Source organism: Colias croceus, chromosome 20, assembly GCF_905220415.1.
Source record: "Colias croceus chromosome 20, ilColCroc2.1".
Classification (NCBI taxonomy): Eukaryota; Metazoa; Arthropoda; class Insecta; order Lepidoptera; family Pieridae; genus Colias; species Colias croceus.
In genome coordinates, this window is record NC_059556.1 from 3,378,055 (window position 1) to 3,397,101 (window position 19,047).

A 19,047-nucleotide genomic window follows, 5' to 3' on the forward strand; every position below is an offset into this window, starting at 1 on the left:
GTCTCCGCGCGCGCGCTACGACTAGATACCGCTCCACCTAAAAACAATAGCTCCGTGAGTGCGGCAACTCAGTTCTGTAGTGTGTGTAAGGCAATTTGTAAGGACGCTAGGTGACGCTAGTGTGTGTGAAGAATTGTACTGCCAGCTACATAAATTTTACCCCATAAATGGGAAATGGGCTATCTTGGAAAGAAGTTTGAAGAATATTTTTATTTCATTTTGGCCTTGCCGGGAATCGAACCCATGAACATGTGACTCAAATCCACTTGCGATGCCACTATACTATCACAAAGGTTTTTTAAAAGTAAAAAAGCGGTAATAAAAAAATAACATATATTATATGAGTCAGTTAAACAAGGTTAAACAGAAATAAATTATTGTTATTATCATTTTTTTATAATATGCGTTAGTAATAGTATTGAAAAAAAAAACATTATGAATAAAATAAGTTCAAATTAAAAGTGTGTTTTTGGGATATGGGTACGGCAACACTAAATGGCGTCGTATTTTCGTAAACAACATTTTCAAAGTACAGGTGAAATATCGAATAATACGATTATTTCTGATGGTACGTGATCACAGTGTATTTCTTATTATTTGTTGTATTTTTTTTAAACAGTTTTATGGCACAAACAGGCATTTTACTTCAGGTTTTGTCCAAAATCTTTAGAAACTATCGGTACGCCATCTCGACACAATGCTTGTGACACGACTGGCTCGGGTACGCCGATTTCGGCGTACTTTTAGTTGCCGCATTTTTCGAGTACGCCGGCGGTATCTAGTCGTAGCGCGCGCGGAGACCAATCCTTAATCTAAGCATTTAACTATTATCAGTATCGATTTCTTGGCACCGATCCTACTATTTGAAATATGACAAATGAGTAATGACAATAGCGTTGTAGAAAAAAATATTATGTTACGCATATTCATATCGTGGTATTTCGTTCTGCGTGTTACATAGCCCCATCTTGGCCCCATCACTGTTTTTGTAAAATTTATTTGTAAAAATTTAAATTTAAAATGTACTTACGCTAAAAAGCAAGATTATAGATGTATAGTATATCTTCGACTACGTCTACCTGCCGCTAATGCTTTCACGCCTGAAACGCTAAACGAATTCTGATAAATTCATTACTAAAGAGAACTAAAGGAAAATCAATCTGATGCAGCATTATCGATCACTTTCTCAAGGAACATGATATAATAAGATTTCCTAAACTGTATATACCAGTCCCAATTGAAAAAACAGATGACACATGATTGTGCCTTATTTTTAGTGGAATTAAGTTGAATTTCGTGTATGTTTTGTTACATTGTCTAGCCCAGGTGCGTGAGTCACCGTACATTGACTTGTACGAGACGGTACGACCTGCCAAATGTACAGGAGCAAATTGGAAAGGTCAAAGCTTCTACTGGGTATGTATTTTAGTATAAATGATATAATTGTAATAAATGTTTTATAAACATCCGGTCCAGACCTCGATCGGGACGATGAAAATAGTTTAATTACCTACGTACCTATATTACAAAAATTAAAACTCCACATTTATTTCTGAATTTATTTTTTTTGTCTTCATTATTGTTCCTCGATATTTTCAACGTTAGTGACCAATTCAAACACTATCAAACTTTGTGCCTGGGCTAATAATTTATAGAACGACTAAACCAATTTTATTATGACATACAATATAGTCATTGATGAGGTTATAGAATATCGAAAACAACATAAATTTAACTTTTCATTGCACAGATTCCCAATTTACTACATTATTATTTTATTATCAACTTCCACGACTGTCGAGTGTCGACTGATTGGCTCGAACACAACTGGCATATTATTTGTGATATTATTGTAAAAAAAAACAAATATTTTAAATTTCGAATTCGATAGCCATTCGAAAATAATTAATGAACTAAATACCTAATGAGTGAATGACAGCGACATAAGTATTGTTTGTATTTTTAACTGGCGCCGGCTCATGTCATTCTGGAAACCATTTATTTATAACTTTAGTAATTCCAAGAGTTAACGATGTCATTCGCGTTCGTTTGTTTTTACTTCGAGTGGGAAAATTTATGTCCGCTGGGAAATTTATTAAATTCAGTGCAACGACGGACGTTGACAAGAATTTTAGAATTATATTTGGTATGTAATTATATGTATTTCTCTTTATATTTTAATTGTAAAGGTAAAATCCGAAATAAAAGCTTTTGGAGGCTGTTGAGTCAAAATGTTGTCAGGTCTGTTAAATCACAAATTATAGTTATAAAAACTAAAATCGTGCAAGAATATGTATGTAGGTATAAAGATAGGTATAAACTTTTGAGGCAACGATTTTTACAGTATAATTTTTGATACAATAAAAAGATAAGTAAAATTTTTAAGTATGTTAATTATTTAACAAAAATGTTTATAATTGGAGCGAGCGTAATAACAATGAATACAATAAGTAATAACCATAAAATTCTTATTATAAATGATTATTTTATGAGAACATGCGGGTCCTTTTATTCTCTAACTGTTAAAATCCAACTTAACCCTAATTTTGATGCTTTAACAATGACTACCAATAATATTCATTCTATTCTAATTCAAACTAATGGTTATTGATAATTCTTAAATCTTTTGTCAGAATCTACAGAAATTATTTAATTAAAGTTCTGTTCCTTATCACTACATAGTATAAAACCACAGTATTACAATAATAATACTGTGATAAAACAAAGTCGCTTTCTCTGTCCCTATGTCCCTATATATTATGCTAAAATCTTTAAAACTACGCAACGGATTTCGATGCGGTTTTTTTAGTGGATGGAGTGATTCAAGAGGAAGGTTAAACAAAGCGGGCGAAGCCACGGGCAGAATGCTAGTAAATAGTATTTAGCAAAAATATGAATTACTTATAAGAAAAGCTTAAACTTGGGTTTAAAAGAAAAGAAAAACAAATACTTAACTTTAAATTGCGAAAATATAGGTATGTACGATTTTCTTATTTTTCTAAGCTCCTTTTCTTCATTTTCCCTCCGTTCAGTGTCAAGATTGGCTGTATTCAAGAATGACCTTAACCTGTTTTTTATCTATGGCGCGTATATTTTCGCGCCAAGTTTTAACCGCATTCAATACTTCATCTCGAGAAGGTATGAATTTTAATAGATAGGTAAGTATTCATTTATTCAAAATTCATAACAATTTACGTCTCCCTTTTAAGAATATTTTAACAACTTACTGGTATCTTTGTTATATGTATATTTTAAAAATTAAATAGGTAAGGTAAAGGCTCCTAATACGGCGGTAGTCAAAATCGCTTCCTAATACGGTGGTATTTCTATTTTCGAGTTTTATTCCTGTTTTATAAATTTTAAGTACACCAAAACGTAAGCTATTTATTCCAAATTTATTACTCCATGACTTAACTAACGTTTGCAAGTATAGCACATAGACAACACAACAAGATCAATCAATCTGTGTAACGGCATCGACATGAGAGGTGTTTCCATACAAACGCGAAACAACAAAAGTAAGTACACTAATATTTATAAACTAAGTTTTTCGTATTAAAAAGCCGTTCAAGTTTGTATATGTATTGTTTATTGCATTTTCCTACTATTACACTCACTATTTAAATAGCTTGTTTCATATTTGTAAGTCATTTTCTACCCAAAAAATAAGAAATAAAATACCGCCGTAATACGATACAAATTTTATAGATTAATCCTAATACGGTGGCATAACTCCGAAATAGGAAAAATACTGGGCATGTTTAATTGTTTATAACTTTCATTTTATTTACTTATTGAATTAATTCCAAGATTAGTTGGAATAATTATTAATCTGATAAATTAGAAACCATATTCTGCGGTATGTTTTCTTAATTAGAAATCCAGTTAAATATGAAAATGGTTGAGTACAAAATGTTTGTTTCTTAGAAGGGGTAAAAATAGGAAGGTGTATTTTAATGTATCACAAATCATTTATTTTGTATAACTGTTGATTTGAGTTTTACACATCTGAGCCAAAAAACTGTTATCATTTGATTAAGCATTTACATTCTCTTGTTTATCGAATTTTTGATGGGTCAGAATTAGGATTATTAAAAACACGAGTAGTTTTCCTATTACGGTGGTAGATATTTCCAGGTAACTCTGTATTAGGTTATATATGATCTCCTATTACGGCCCTATTTCATAGAACTTAAAATTATCAGATTTAGGGTTGCGTAAATAAATAAGAAGTTTTGTGTCTTTTTTTGTGGATTCTTATTTGATATGCGTGTTTTTTTTCCGATAAAACTAAAAGCATAAATGAAACACATTAAAAGTGAATCAACGTAATCAAACCAATGGTTAATGAATAAAAAACTTACAATTTACTTTACTAACACATTCCTATTATTTAACAAATATTATTTGTACGGAACTTCAATGTATATAATATCTGACCCTCCGTATTAGGAGCCGCCTACCGCAGTATTAGGCTCTGACCAAAATCATACCTCCGTATTAGGGAAAATCGACATGACTATTTAAATAATTTTTTAAAATAAGAAATATCATGAAAATAAACATAGACTCAACAGCAATACAAAATTTAAGTTCCACTTTTAACGATAAAGTGGTTTGGCACCTTTAGAAAGACTTACAAATGCTTATTTTTGATACTTACTTTCAAATGTTGCGAAATACCTCCGTATTAGGTGCTTTTACCTTACTATTGCTAATGTTTTTATGATATTAAAAAACGAATAGCTACCTACATCTTAAATTTTAATACTTATCTATGGCATTTATTAACATGTTAAACTATTGAAAGCAACGTCTGAAAATCTTACAAGCTCAGCTTACAAGCATTATAATCTACACGAATATTATAAAGAGGAAAACTTTGTTTGTTTGTTTGTAACGAATAGGCTCATAAACTACTGGACCGATTTTAAAAATTCTTTCACCATTCGAAAGCTACATTATCCACCAGTAACATAGGCTAGGTTTTATCCCGGAAATCCCACGGGAACGGGAACTATGCGGGTTTTTCTTTGAAAACGCGGGCGAAGCCGCAGGCGGAAAGCTAGTATTAACTAAAAAGATATGAAACCCTATTTAGATTTTCATATGAGTTGGTGCTCGTAAAAGGATTTCTATATTTTCATACATCAAAACGAAAACCAACATTCCCACGTAAGTGAATAACTAAATAGTATGTAATCATGCTAATGACTGTTTTCAGCTAATCCTTTATACACCTATATACCATTTTGTACTTCACATTAAATAGAAATACATAGAACATTCCAGAACTTTTATACTGAAATACTTTTTCCATGGGCTTTTATTTTGTAAAGGTAGTCTGGTCCATTGTTCTGTTATGGCTGGTGTAGTGAAAAATCATTCATATTCTTTTTAATTTCGCTGTGGTTTATATATTTTTTGTTGCTTTTTTCAAGCGTAACTAAATATTTTATGTCTATTTGAGAGGCGTAATAATTTTATTTTACACTTAAAAAAAGTATAAAAAAAGTATTGGCTGAGCCTGTCGTTGATGAAGATATATTTTTGTAAAAATTATTAATTATAATTATTTATTCCGTAGTTACACATCGGGTGTAATTGTAGCATACCTACATCTCCAAGAATATCAGTGAGTGAGTTACTTTACTGTATAAAAATTACAAAATCAATATATTATCAAATCAATTTTTATTTAGCGTACCTAATTAAATCATAAACAGTCGTATAGATTTTGAAATCGATTTAAAAATCGAACTTATGACTAAATTATCAAACCACAGATCAAACACATTACTCCGCATTCGGATACTCGTAGCATAAATAGAATGAACATGCGCCACTTGTAATTTCTAGGGCAGACAGTTCTTCGGGATCAAAGCTATATTTATACCTTTCAGACTCGGTGACACATTGCGTATGGATACATTTAGGTTATTTTTTTTACAAAATAGAGCGCAAGTGAAATGACTATTGGTATTTTTCTTATGACAAAGCAATACCGTCACCCTTGCCGTCACCTCATGGATAAGGCGACGATTTTGTGAATGTTGCCAAAGAAGTTTCACTTCTGACACGTGTGCTGTGCTCGGAACACACGCTCTTTTTTATAAGTTGCATAATTACTATATGCATAAAATATAATAAAAAATACGAATGAACAGAGAGCTTATTTGTCATAAATCGCAACTTATATGGCTTTGAATCCGATGACATTATTTCTAATCTTTCATTGTCCACTTTTATAATCAAGTTTACGTTTTATAACTCTACATAATAATATTATTATGCTATTAATTCAATCTGTAATTAATTCATTTTTGCATTATTTTTTGGTGTGAACTTTCTAAGAAATTTCTAAAATAGTGTAGTTACATTGATAATATAAAAACGTAAGGGCATGAGACTTGTAAAAGGTTATTATTTAATTAAAGAAAACTATCCCCTTGGCAATTTTAACTAATTTTCAACGTAATATCATCGCGTTCGCTTTATTGGAAGATTTATTGTTATTGTGCAATGGCGCGCCCGCTTTTAACAAATTAATCTCTCACGTTATATAGTTGTAAAGATATAGATAAATCTTTATAATGCTTTTAGATGAACGTGTAATTAATAACGTGAATAAAAATTCAGTTACCTTAACATGCGTTAGATCATAGATGTTAATGTTCTTAATTTTCAAAGTATCTAAATATTTATGATATTAAAAATTACGGATAAAATGTAATATTTTAAACAGACATGTTAATTATTTGTGATGAATTTTAAGTTTCTTATAATATTATAATGTTTTAATTATCCGTAATGACTTGCAACTTGGAAATGAATAAGATTGACAACATCTAACAATTGTATGGAGAAAAATAAACATTGAGATCACTGAGGTATTCGAGAGGATGCAGTCGTTGAATAGCGTCCACAAGCAGATTAAATAAAATTATAAATGGCGCGAAGTTAGTCATTCAATTTACGAACGCATTACACACATCTTTCTCTATGTAACTTTAATATGAAATGCTGGATAGCTTAGTAAATATGGAACATGTAGTAATATAGGGGGAATTTGTGATGGGAATAATATCTACAAAATCGTGATCCAAAAATTCAAAAAAATATTGCCTCAAATTAGTTGCCCTTAAAAAAATTGAATATACATGAAATATTCAATGCACATTACAAATAAAAAATATCTTCTTAATACGTTATTTTATTGGATAAAGGATTTCAATTCATCAATTTGGGCGCTTATAAATTATAAGATATCTTTCGCACTAATTTAAAATACTGGCAATCACATAAAATAATAACATGTGTTCCAATTTCGAATTTCAAACAATTCCGCGAATTTCAATGTAGAAAGGTTCCGCAATAAATTTCCGCCTCGTATGATTCAAATTGATATATTTTGTAATGGGATCACTTGATTCATCGACTATTTATTATTTAATATTTGATATGTTTGTGTAAAATGATCTGTTTTGATTCAGGTGCAGATTTGATTATGGCGTAAATGTTACAAAACCAATTTTATTGATGCATTCGTAACAAACATACATTTATCTTTGATATAAAAAAAATCTGAAATACTTATTATCTTGTTGAAAGTTATATATCTATATATATCTTTTAATATTTATTTTTCTGTTAATTATTTTCCCGTATTTCTATTTTATAAATATTATTTATTACGCTTTTATTTTTATGTGATAAGTATTTTCTTATGATTTAAAATTTAATTTGTTATTTTAATGAATTTAAAGAGAACATTGAAAATCATACAATAAGTATTTTTATAGGGATAATTTTATTAATTTGTTATAATTGTAACATTCATAACTACATATTTTCTTTTTCGGTTATCATAGTTGCATTTATTATATGACACACACGGAAATTCAATTAGACCGTCTACGCTACGGTATTAATCATTTTGTATGCACTCGGGTCAACGGGTTGTTCAAAATTTGAATGAACTTAACTATCCCTAACAACTTATTTAGGCTTATTTTTTATATGGAAGTAAAATTTGGTATTTACGAAAAACTTTATTTACAACCATCACTTTTTCACAATTATGTATCACTTCACATGCACTTTTGTCAATAATCTTCACCCGAAACCAAGCCCGAAACCATGGAAATGTCGTAAAACTCAAAAAAAAAAATCAAAAACATTCGATTTCGAATTTTGAAATTCGTTTTTCGATGCGTCAGTCCGCGCGGGTCGACGCTACGCATCGCTCGCGTCGACTGGGCGCCGATTCGGCCGCCTGCCAAAGAATCTATGCCTGAAAAGTTATATTTATATGATATGACTGCCGAAGTTTCAGTCGTTACTGAAGTTAATTCATCTACATAAATATAATGAGAGACTGTCAACATAAACATCCGCAAGCAAATGCACTGCCGTTGAAGATCCGTTTATTTTGGTTAGACTGAATCATTGATAGATGCACTTGTATCAACTGATTGGAGATTCACGTCTTGAACTATGTTACTAGGAAATCCATTCAGTAGGCAAAGATAAATTTAACTCTTACTATTTATTGTAGTGTGCAATATTATGTTTGGATTCCACATCGAATGAAGAGAAAGGATACTTGAGGAGATACGCACAAAACCTCTAAATCTACTAGACATTAACATGTAATAAACACATTAACATGTAATAAAGCAAATCAAAATTAGGAAACAATTTAAAAACAAAACGCTTCAGATAACAAGCCCATACAGTAAACAGAGGAAGAAAAAGCAAAAACAACTTCCCTTTTATGCACGAAAAAAAGTAATAACACTTAATTATTGAACCTAGCCAGTAATTAAATTTATAATTAAGAGAGTTCTTAATAAGTGACCTATAAACGCACTCTGCAGAATTTAGGTCGCAAAATGTCGGACCTAATATTGTAGGTAACCTAAAGGTGACACTGAATAAGTGAAAGGTAAATAGAACTCTAGATATTATTAATATTAGTTAAAATCGTGGTACCTACTACCTAATAAAACTAAAAAAAATGTCATTATTTGTTTTTGTTGTGTAATAAGAAGTAGGTAGGTACATGGCTGTTAAAGAAAACCAATCACAGAAATTGACTGGTGACTTCCTGTGAAAATGATCCCAAATAGACACAAAATAATATAATCGTATACAAATTCAAATTATATAGTTACGTGTAAGCAAAGGGCCCTTAAAATTAATATTTCATAAGAAGTCACGATACTTAAAATTAATAATGTGATTGCAACTTCACAAGATGCAGAAACAGAAACAAAATGATCATTTATGGGTTACAAATATATTTACTTGTACAATGTTTTATACTGAATTTCAAAATCGTTTGTGTCCTGAGAAATTTACGACATCTGAAGGGAAGATAAATTAACAATTTATTCGAACGCTGGCAACAAAACGCTAAGAGCAAGGTCAAAATCTGGAACGGGAACAAATTACTCGTATTTTCTTAAGTTTTTAGGAATTAAGTATTCTGTATAACATTCAATTTATATTAGGAAGGCCCGTGTGCCCAGCAGTGGGAACATGATGAGGATGATGACATATTACTATGTATAATAATTAATTGTTTAATTGTATTGATCAAGTATTGATGTATGAGAATGACAGTTCGAAACGAAAAGTTTTATGAGAAGCTTCTCTATCGTATCGTATCTTTCTGTCAGTGTCGTATCTTTCACATCCACTGCTGAAACAACATACGACGTTTTTATTTTTATACATTTTTCATACACTTCGGTAATATTATAAGTTTACTCTCAACAATTATTTCAATAAATGGTACGGGAGCTACCAACGTTTAAAAAAAGTCATTTTAGTATAGTTGGGTTTTTGATATGCTGTTTCCCTTGCTATTTCGGTTAGAGTCCGGGCTGTCTGGCTGGCGGTAGTGATTGCGTTTATTAGTGCGCATCTTATCTGCACAGGAAGATATACTTAACTTTAGTCATTTTTTAACGCGTAAGTAATTTTTAATCTTTTGCCTTTAGATAGATCCATCAGACATAATTTTTTTATTACCCGACTACGGCAAAGCAAAAGGAGGGTTATGATTCTGACAGGCTATGTATGTATGTAAGTACATATATATGTATGTATGTATGTATGTTCATCTGTTCCCTCGTAACTTCTAAACTACTTATCAGAATTCGACAAATGATATATCATTAGAAGCGTCTTAATTGTCCGCTGGTTATAGGCTATATGGGGTTTCACAAAATCTAATGTCGCGCCTTACATATACCTATCTACCGTAGCACATTGACAACGTGTGACTACGCCTTTCCAAACATGAAAATTTATCTCTAGATAGGTAGTGGAATATTGCATACTTCAGAATAGTATTGTATGACATTATTGTCAATTTACAACGAGGGCATCTTGGTAGAATCTACTGTGTCCATTTACTTGCAACTACATTAGCAACTTTGTTCAGTTCATTATTCAGAAAATCTTGTTTGTTTGTTTGTTGTCGCTTTTTGTCGTAGTTGGGTTTTAGTTTTTTTACTTTTTATTATTGCAAGACGTTTTATTCGTTGTTAAATGGGTGCCATACGCAATTATTTATTTAAAATAATTAAAATGTCATCGAAATAAGTGAAATTACACCAACATGAGTCCGCTTAAAAGATAAGTAACTATTAACTTTATTACTCATATTATATTATCCTTTTTTAATACTTATATTAAATAATTAGTAAACTAATATTTTTAATAGATGCTTTCACATTTATTACACTTTTGGGTATTAATATGAATTTGATGATATGTATTTGGTTTTAATCAAGTTTACATTTAACGTCCTATTTGAGGTTCGTTGGGAAAAGGAGGCAACATGGTAGATTATTGCAAAAAAATTGTAAATAGTATTATGAATATTATATACTAGCTTCCGCCCGCGACTCCGTCCGCGCGGATGTCGGTCTTCGCGTGGATGGTTAATTTCTCCATTTTGAGTACCTAACTCTGACAATGACATCTTATAAATATCTATTGGACCCAAATACGGCTAGGCTTATAATAATACGCAACATGTGTTCGCGGTTCTACAGAACAACGTCTATGGATAAAACTGAAAAATTAAGATAAATTTTTTTCTACGTATTTTTCCAGGATAAAAAGTATCCTATTTTACGCCCAGGATAATAAGGTATAATTATACCAAGTTTCATCGAAATCGAACCGTTAGTTTTCACGTGATGCCTTCACATACAGACAGACAAAAATTTTTTTAATCACATATTTGGGTTTGGTATCGATCCAGTAACACCTCCTGGTATTTATTTTTTCAATATTTTCAATGTACAGAATTGACCCTTCTACAGATTTATTATATGTATAGATAGTATAAGTAACACAGTGATTACCCTTCACGGGGACTCATGTTAATGGAATTTCACTTATTTCGATGATATTTTAATTATTTTGAAATAAAAATTGCGTCTGGCACCTATTTAACAACGAAAAAAACGTCTTGCAATAAAAAATGTATGTCTGATGGATCTATCTAAAGGCAAAAGATTAAAAATTACGCGTTAAAAAATGACTTTAAATTAAGGATATTTTCCTGTGCAGATAAGATGCGCACTAATAAACACAACCACTGCGGTCTGCGGCCAGCCAGACAGCCCGGACTATAACCGAAATAGCATATCAAAGAACCAACTATACTAAAATTCTCTCTTGTCAACGTTGATACCTCCTGTACGAAAATGTAAAATGTAACGAGCAATAGGGCTCTTGACCCTATGCAGGGTAAGCAAAGGGCCACAGGCCGGAAGTATAGCGGTTGCATTGAACATCCTGTTAGTAAGATTCTATTACATAATAGTGTTGTGTTGTGATTATCGATAAAATTTTATGACATAGGTATATGACATTAGTTTCGTTCAAGTAGATTTAAAAAATTCAAAAGTATTGAAATTTCCTTGTATAGGTACATATTTCGTAATACTACTTATGTTTCACACGTTGTAATAAACAATAAAGATAGTTACTACAAAGTTTTTCAAATCTGTGGAAAACTTGTCAGTTTGTGCACTTCTGTAATTTGCCAAATAATAAGCAAAAATTTGAATGGAATGGAAAAGTAATATTTCCGTGGACTGTTTTTGAGAAATTAACTAGGTAAGATTTAAAAGTTCTAAATAAATCACGAGCACGACATCATACAAAAGACGAGAAGGCAGCAAAATAAGCTTTTAAACAGTTTTAATAAAAAATTAAGATATATCAGAATAATAATATTATATCGATACATAACCCCACATCTCTACTCTACACCTTAATACATTTGATATCATTTCAATACGTTTATTTTATCAACAAAAGCGCACGTGCGGCTGGAAGCTGGATCACTTAGCGATGCAGCGCTGGATCGGGTTACGGTACAATATTCGATATTGGCTTTACATAAATACAGCGCTGTAATGCTCAATACGGCACAGCTGCGACTTTCACAATAGTAAGGTAAAGGTCAACGAATAGATTGGACTAGTTTGTGATGTGGATTTTGAATATTCGCTTGCTCACATATACAAAGGGGTATAAAGTAATCCCTACTAATATTATAAATGCGAAAGTAAAGACTGTCTGTTACGCTTTTCCACTTAAACCTTTCAACCGATTTTGATCAAATTTGGCACAGACAAGAGAAAGAACATAGGCTACCTATTGTTGCGAAATATGTACCTCGGGCTAAGCCAGGGCGGACCGCTCCTAATGTATAATTGTTATAAGCTTCAGTGATTTACTTTTTGTTGAATTACTGCTTGGTAGTTACTCTAAGTTGTAGTTGTACCTATAAGTAGGTTACAGATGTGATGATTTGTGAGAACAACTTTTAAGCAATTACATGACAGGGAAAGTTATGAAGGTACCTCTTTCATAAAAAGTACCACCAAAGGCCGGTTTCACAACTTCTGCATATGTTAAGCTTATCTGTCAATTAAAATGACAGCTAATGTATGAAAGTGTACCTACGTCAAAAAGTTAAAAATAGGCTATCAGTCACTTTATCAGTGAGATGTGAAACTGGCATGTTATTAATCAATAGGTAATCATGTTAAATATTTAAAAAAAATTCTTAAACTTACCTGTTCAAATTCAGATTCATCACCATGTTGTCTTTGCCGTTTGCTGCGGAGTATCCTGCAAAAAGATACAAAAAATTGCATTAAAATGATACCTTTAAAGTTACTATGCGAAAAGGGAAATGCACTTATTTTAACAAAATATCCTAAGTTTAGAACTAAGTAGCTACATAAAACTATGGCAGAATCTGCATTCGATAAGCAAGCTGTAATTACGAAAACTAACAAACAACGCAAATCTTAATCATAACAAAACTAAAACAAAGCTCTTTAAACTTCAACGAATTGCGTAGAAAAATGTAACGCGTAAATTCATTAGTTTCAGACGTTACTTGTTTAAGTTCAAAGCCCTCAAATCCTTTCAAACTCTTCGTCACGATTTATTTTGTACAGTTTCAAATGAAAAATATACGTGCGTAGAAACAATTGTTCCCATTTTGTTCAGATATTGAATCTTTCGTGAGTAAATTACTGCCGTTGTAAGTTTTCTTTTGCGTAATATTTGAAGCTTGTTTTGGCTCAGAAAACAATAACGTAATGGGTGTTAATAGTAAATTTATCGTATAATTCTATAGTCTCTGTGATACAAACTATGCTGGCGTTAAATTACCTTCATCATTCAATGTTTACCATATTCTTATTATTTAATTTACAATAAGCTATTACACACTTTAAAATATTAACGAAAGGATACATTTCAAGAGACAACAAAATTATAAGTACCTACAAATTTAGTAACACATCGTAACAAAAGAATAGCCAAGGGAAAACGAACATAATAAGGCAGTTATCAGATATGTAACAATGAATCCTTCTAGTACATCTAGAGCTCCCAATTATAACAGTTTGAGAGCAGACCTACTAGACGATGTAATTAGGTCAGCTCTGAATTCACCACTAATTGAATTAACAAGTCAGATTGTAGTTAGGCATTGCTTGATTACCTTGAAGGCGATGCAAAGTTAAGCTTTTCTCGATGTATTTTTAAAAGCTTGCGTATTTGTGTTTTTTTGTATGATTACAATCGAGTAGGTATCTCAAACTCTTACCCAAAAGATTCAATGTTTAAGACTTTTACGTGTTTATATTATGTAGCAAACTTTTTAAAATCTCGTATTTTTTAATATCAAAATCCAAACAAGATAAGTAAATCTAGTATTTCTCGTTCAAATGTATTCACTTAATTCTGAATGTATTTATAATAAATATAAATATAAAGTATGGGTTAAATTTTAAAACACGGAAAACAAGGTAAGTAAAAGATAAATGTCATGAATAAACATTTTATTACTTTACATTCACAATTTTTTTATATATTAAATTATATCTTAATACACATGAGTAGTTATTTGAATTTTTTTAATGACGAAGCAATGCAGCCTTCATTGCTTCGTTAATTTACATAAATTGCAATCGCTGCTTACATATAGTTTATACCTAGTTTACACGACTGCGTTAAATTTTACTTTTTGCTAATGACAATATACCTTTAAAATTGTAAAGAATATACGCAAAATACGTGGAATACATGAAATTCTGGACTTTTAAGCATACTTCAATCATATAAAACTTCTTGACATGATCCATCGGGTGCTCTTTCGTAACCACTGAAACAAGAAGCTTCAAAATTAGCTCTATTATATCCGCTGGATTTCGTTGTATTGTCTAAATTTTCTGTAGTCACTTACAATTTTCTGTAGACACACACAAATACCATCTGCTCCTGAACATCCAACTTGAATATTGACTGTTTCATTATCAAAAGGGAATTCACCAAATTCATCACTATAACTTATAATAACACCAATATTTTCTTCTGTCACTTCACTGGTTGGATTATCTATTGCATTAAAAATTTCTTGCTTTTCTATTGTATCTGTGGTATTTATGTTCTCAATACGATTCGTACTTTCATCTGAAATTATTGCTTTGTCTGTGCTGTTTGAATATACAATTTTTAATTTGCCTTCTTCAGGTTCTTTATTTATTGGGTTACATTGCACAAATGCAACAATTAATAATAGTATTATATTTAAACTTAAATTTGCACGCATTTTCGGATAGAGAACCACTTTGCTTGAACTAAAAGTTTAAAATGACTGAAGGGCAGACACTATCATATTATGATAAACAGGAAGTTAAGCGATATATCATTTTATATTATTTTTATTTGCATGGATTGTACATTCATAAAACATAAAAGTATACTATATGATTTTACACAAACAGGCATGGATAAATATTTTTTAAATATTACTGAGTAAAATATTAAGAAAATCTGCACAATTCATATAAAGAAAAAAATGGTTAACTTATAAATCTCTGTTAATTAGTCTTAAACGACTTCGTTTTATATTAATATAGTTAATCTAGAGATAATCTCACATTCTTATAGCTTACTTAGTTTAAAACGGTAAAACGTCGTCAGGATTGCGACAGGTAAATAAAAACAACTTGCGAATCAAGAAACTTTATAGCCCATTTACATGATATCACGGATCAATGTTTCTTTTAATTCCAAAATTAAAAGCACCAATTAGTCATGCGGTTTTTATTCGAAACTGATTATTTTTGCAATTTATGATCATTTGGCGCGGGAAATCGTTTTTTTTTTTAATATGTCAACTTTATGTAGATCAAGGTTTTCTGCAAAAATGTGACATTTGCCATTTTAAAGGCTTAATGATAATCAATATTTTGATCACAGATTTTGATTATCAAATATATGTTTTAGAAATATGTTTTAAAACAATTAGGTACTTTCAGTTATATGTATATTTCGATACCTATGTAGGCAGTAGGTATTACATATTCTTTTTCATTTAATTAAATTTCATATACAGACTATCTCAGATGTACCTAATTATATTTGCCTTTACAAAAATCTATATATTTCATCAAATAAGGGATATCTAAGTAACATCGTGATATTATCTAACATTTTCATGGCTGGATATTATATATTATTACCATTGGTATTATCACAGAACACACACAGAATATTTCTCTATAACTTTGCGTCCTCTTTTAATTATTATGGGAGGTAAGTTTATATTTTATCTTTTAGATTGAATATGGAACATGTTTATAATTTTAGTTACAATATTCTAGAAAAACGTTAACAATAAGGACAGTCTCCACTCCCCAGTGACCATTGTTATCATCGATAGAAAGAATACGCTACCTATCATCAAATGAATTGACTTTCAAACAACCGACAGAGGCCTTCCTGTCCAATGGTATTACAGGAAACTATTACGATCTCATAACGATTGAAGACAATTCTGTAATCTCCAACGTTTTTAGATCAAAATACAGATGAAATGACGACTTCAAACAAACCTAATATAGACGTTAAAAATTGCCTAGAACAATGCTTTGAAGGCAACGTTTTTTCGTTTCAAAATTTATATATATCGATATGCGTATTTGGTTAATTATAATGTTTTGTTGCTTAACAAGGTCAATGCATGCATGTATGAAAACATTGTTTAAAAAAAAAAAGAAATAAGTTTACATAAAAATAAATAAAATACATATCACAATTATTAAATATTCCATTAATTATGTACTCAATATTCAACATATTATATTTGTAAATTTTATAGTAGGCTCTGAAAATAAAATCTTGTTAATCATTATAAAACACATACAGAGTAAAACAAGTAGTTTGTAGTTAAGTTACCATGTTTGTTTATATGGAGCTTGGTAAAACGTAACGCAAAGTTTGATGACCTTTCAGGTGCCTGCTAAATTTACAAATGCACTCGAAACTCAACTACAAACGTTTGAACATTGGGCAGGAGTAGTTAGAATTGTATTATTGACTTAAACGGTTTTGGAGTAGATAATTAAATGCTTTTTAAATGATAAATCGGATCATATTTGTGGACAACTTAATAAATAAAATGTTGATGCTCCTTGCTGCAAAAACATAATTTATGAATATTCGAGGTTTCATTTTCATGTTTTAGTTCCATGAAATATCGTATAATAGGTAAACTAAAATAATACTATGAAAAATCCAAGTTATTATGACCATGGCTGTTTTTTTTCATTTTCTTTAACCGACTTCAAAAAAAAGGAGGAGGTTATCAATTCGACCGGTATGTTTTTTTTATGTATGTATACCGATTACTCCGAGGTTTCTGGACCGACTTACGTGATTCTTTTTTTGTTCGATGCGGCATGGTGTCGAATTGGTCGCATAAAAATTTTATTCGGATAGGCCCAGTAGTTTTTATTTTATGAGCATTTTTATGTTGCAAGTGCAAGTTTGAAGTCGGTTGTTTTTAACGCAGTTATAATAATTCCACTTGTTTTATTATTGATTGTACATCACGGTAGCAAATCATATTCTGATTTATTATCTGCCCATTTGTTTAAACATCTATCCAGAAATACCTTCATCTGATTCGTAAGACGTCTTAATTTGTGTTTTTGTTCTTCATAAACTACTAAGATCACAAATGATTTAGGTTCATTCAGTGAGCCAATTAGAGCAATCGGCTCCTGTTGACCTTATTACGTCTAAACTTTTGTTTAGTCTGACCCAAGAGTGAATGATTGAGTCGTTCTCTAAGAATGAATGACATGTTATAAATCTTTCATTCAGTACTGAGAATTGCTGAAGCTTCTGAATGAAGCGTTTTGTTTGTATGTGGAGAAAATCTGTTCCTTTCGACGATTATTACCACAGAATTATTACTAAGGAATACAAAATATGTGAAATGGATAAAGAAAATGCCTTTTTAAGAACTATTTTTGTGTGTAAGAAAATAATGCTATTGAACAGACTCAAGCTGTCTATCCCAATGATGTCTATCAAAATTAATAATTATGTACAGGATTTATATTTATGTAAGTCTAATCTAGGTATATAGGTTTATACCTAGGATGCGTGGAGCACGTAATTTTCTGACGCAGATGTTTCTTAGTTATACATATATGTATGTCTCCACGATTATGTCATACCTAATATTCTTAGAACATAGGAAAGGCTTTACTATTCAAGGTTATTATTATTTAATAAAGATATTATTGAATTGTAAATAGAGTAGGGTCGTTGGGTATGATATGAAGGTATATTGTTCGTAAAAAGTGAATGAATCAAGATTTGTTCTGGACCATTTTTCGTGTGTTCCGTACCTACCTACTCAAAATGATTAGGTATGTATTACATTGAAATCTGAGATAATATTTACAATGAACATCTACATTGTACATATCTTAGATTGTAGTTAGTATACGTAGTTAAAAGCCTAAGATTGGTGATTAGGTTATGTTACGTTATTTACATTCAAAGGCAATTTAAATCGATCACTAGCACTGGACTTAAATTATCTAAGCTTACCATAAAGTTAGAGAACTTAATACCTACTATATTATGGCAAGTAGTTGGTCCTACAAATACTATATTAGTAGGACCAGCTGGTACATAACAGGACAATAAATGTTAAATTGAAACCTTTACGTACTTACCTAATTTTAATTTTAATTTAAACAATTCAGATTGCGTTATCTGACAATAAAATATAACAATCGTTATTGTTATTTAGGACTATTATAAGTCCATTTCTTGGATGGAGACATTAGCAAAGAAAGAACAAAAGAAATAAATGTACCTATACACTTTTAATTAATAATACACAAAAGTAATTTACTATTAATTTTTTTCTAGTCAGCAGTTGGTAAGTGGATACAAAATCAAGTAGTGCCGCATAATATGATAAATATGATATTGTTTATAGAAGCATAACTAGTAACTACGTATCAGAGAATATTACATAAACACATTAAATCGAATGTGGAAAAATATTAGCACAATATTAGTCAACGTATATGTTGAATTATTTTACCCATTTTAATCTAGACTCTAGACTTCTCGAGAGATCAATTTATTTTTTGTTTTTGAAATTTATAACAATTTTTTATTTCA

At 30.7% G+C, this 19,047-nt stretch overlaps 1 protein-coding gene across 1 annotated transcript in view; it reads right to left on the reverse strand.

The window, feature by feature from the left end:
- LOC123700750 (tight junction protein ZO-1-like) overlaps positions 1-19,047 on the reverse strand; it is a 121,475-nt gene that overhangs the window by 91,499 nt on the left and 10,929 nt on the right. Inside the window, exon 2 of the mRNA XM_045648068.1 lies at positions 13,113-13,167. Coding sequence (XP_045504024.1) covers positions 13,113-13,167 — 55 coding nt within the window. The remainder of the gene's footprint in view (positions 1-13,112; positions 13,168-19,047) is intronic.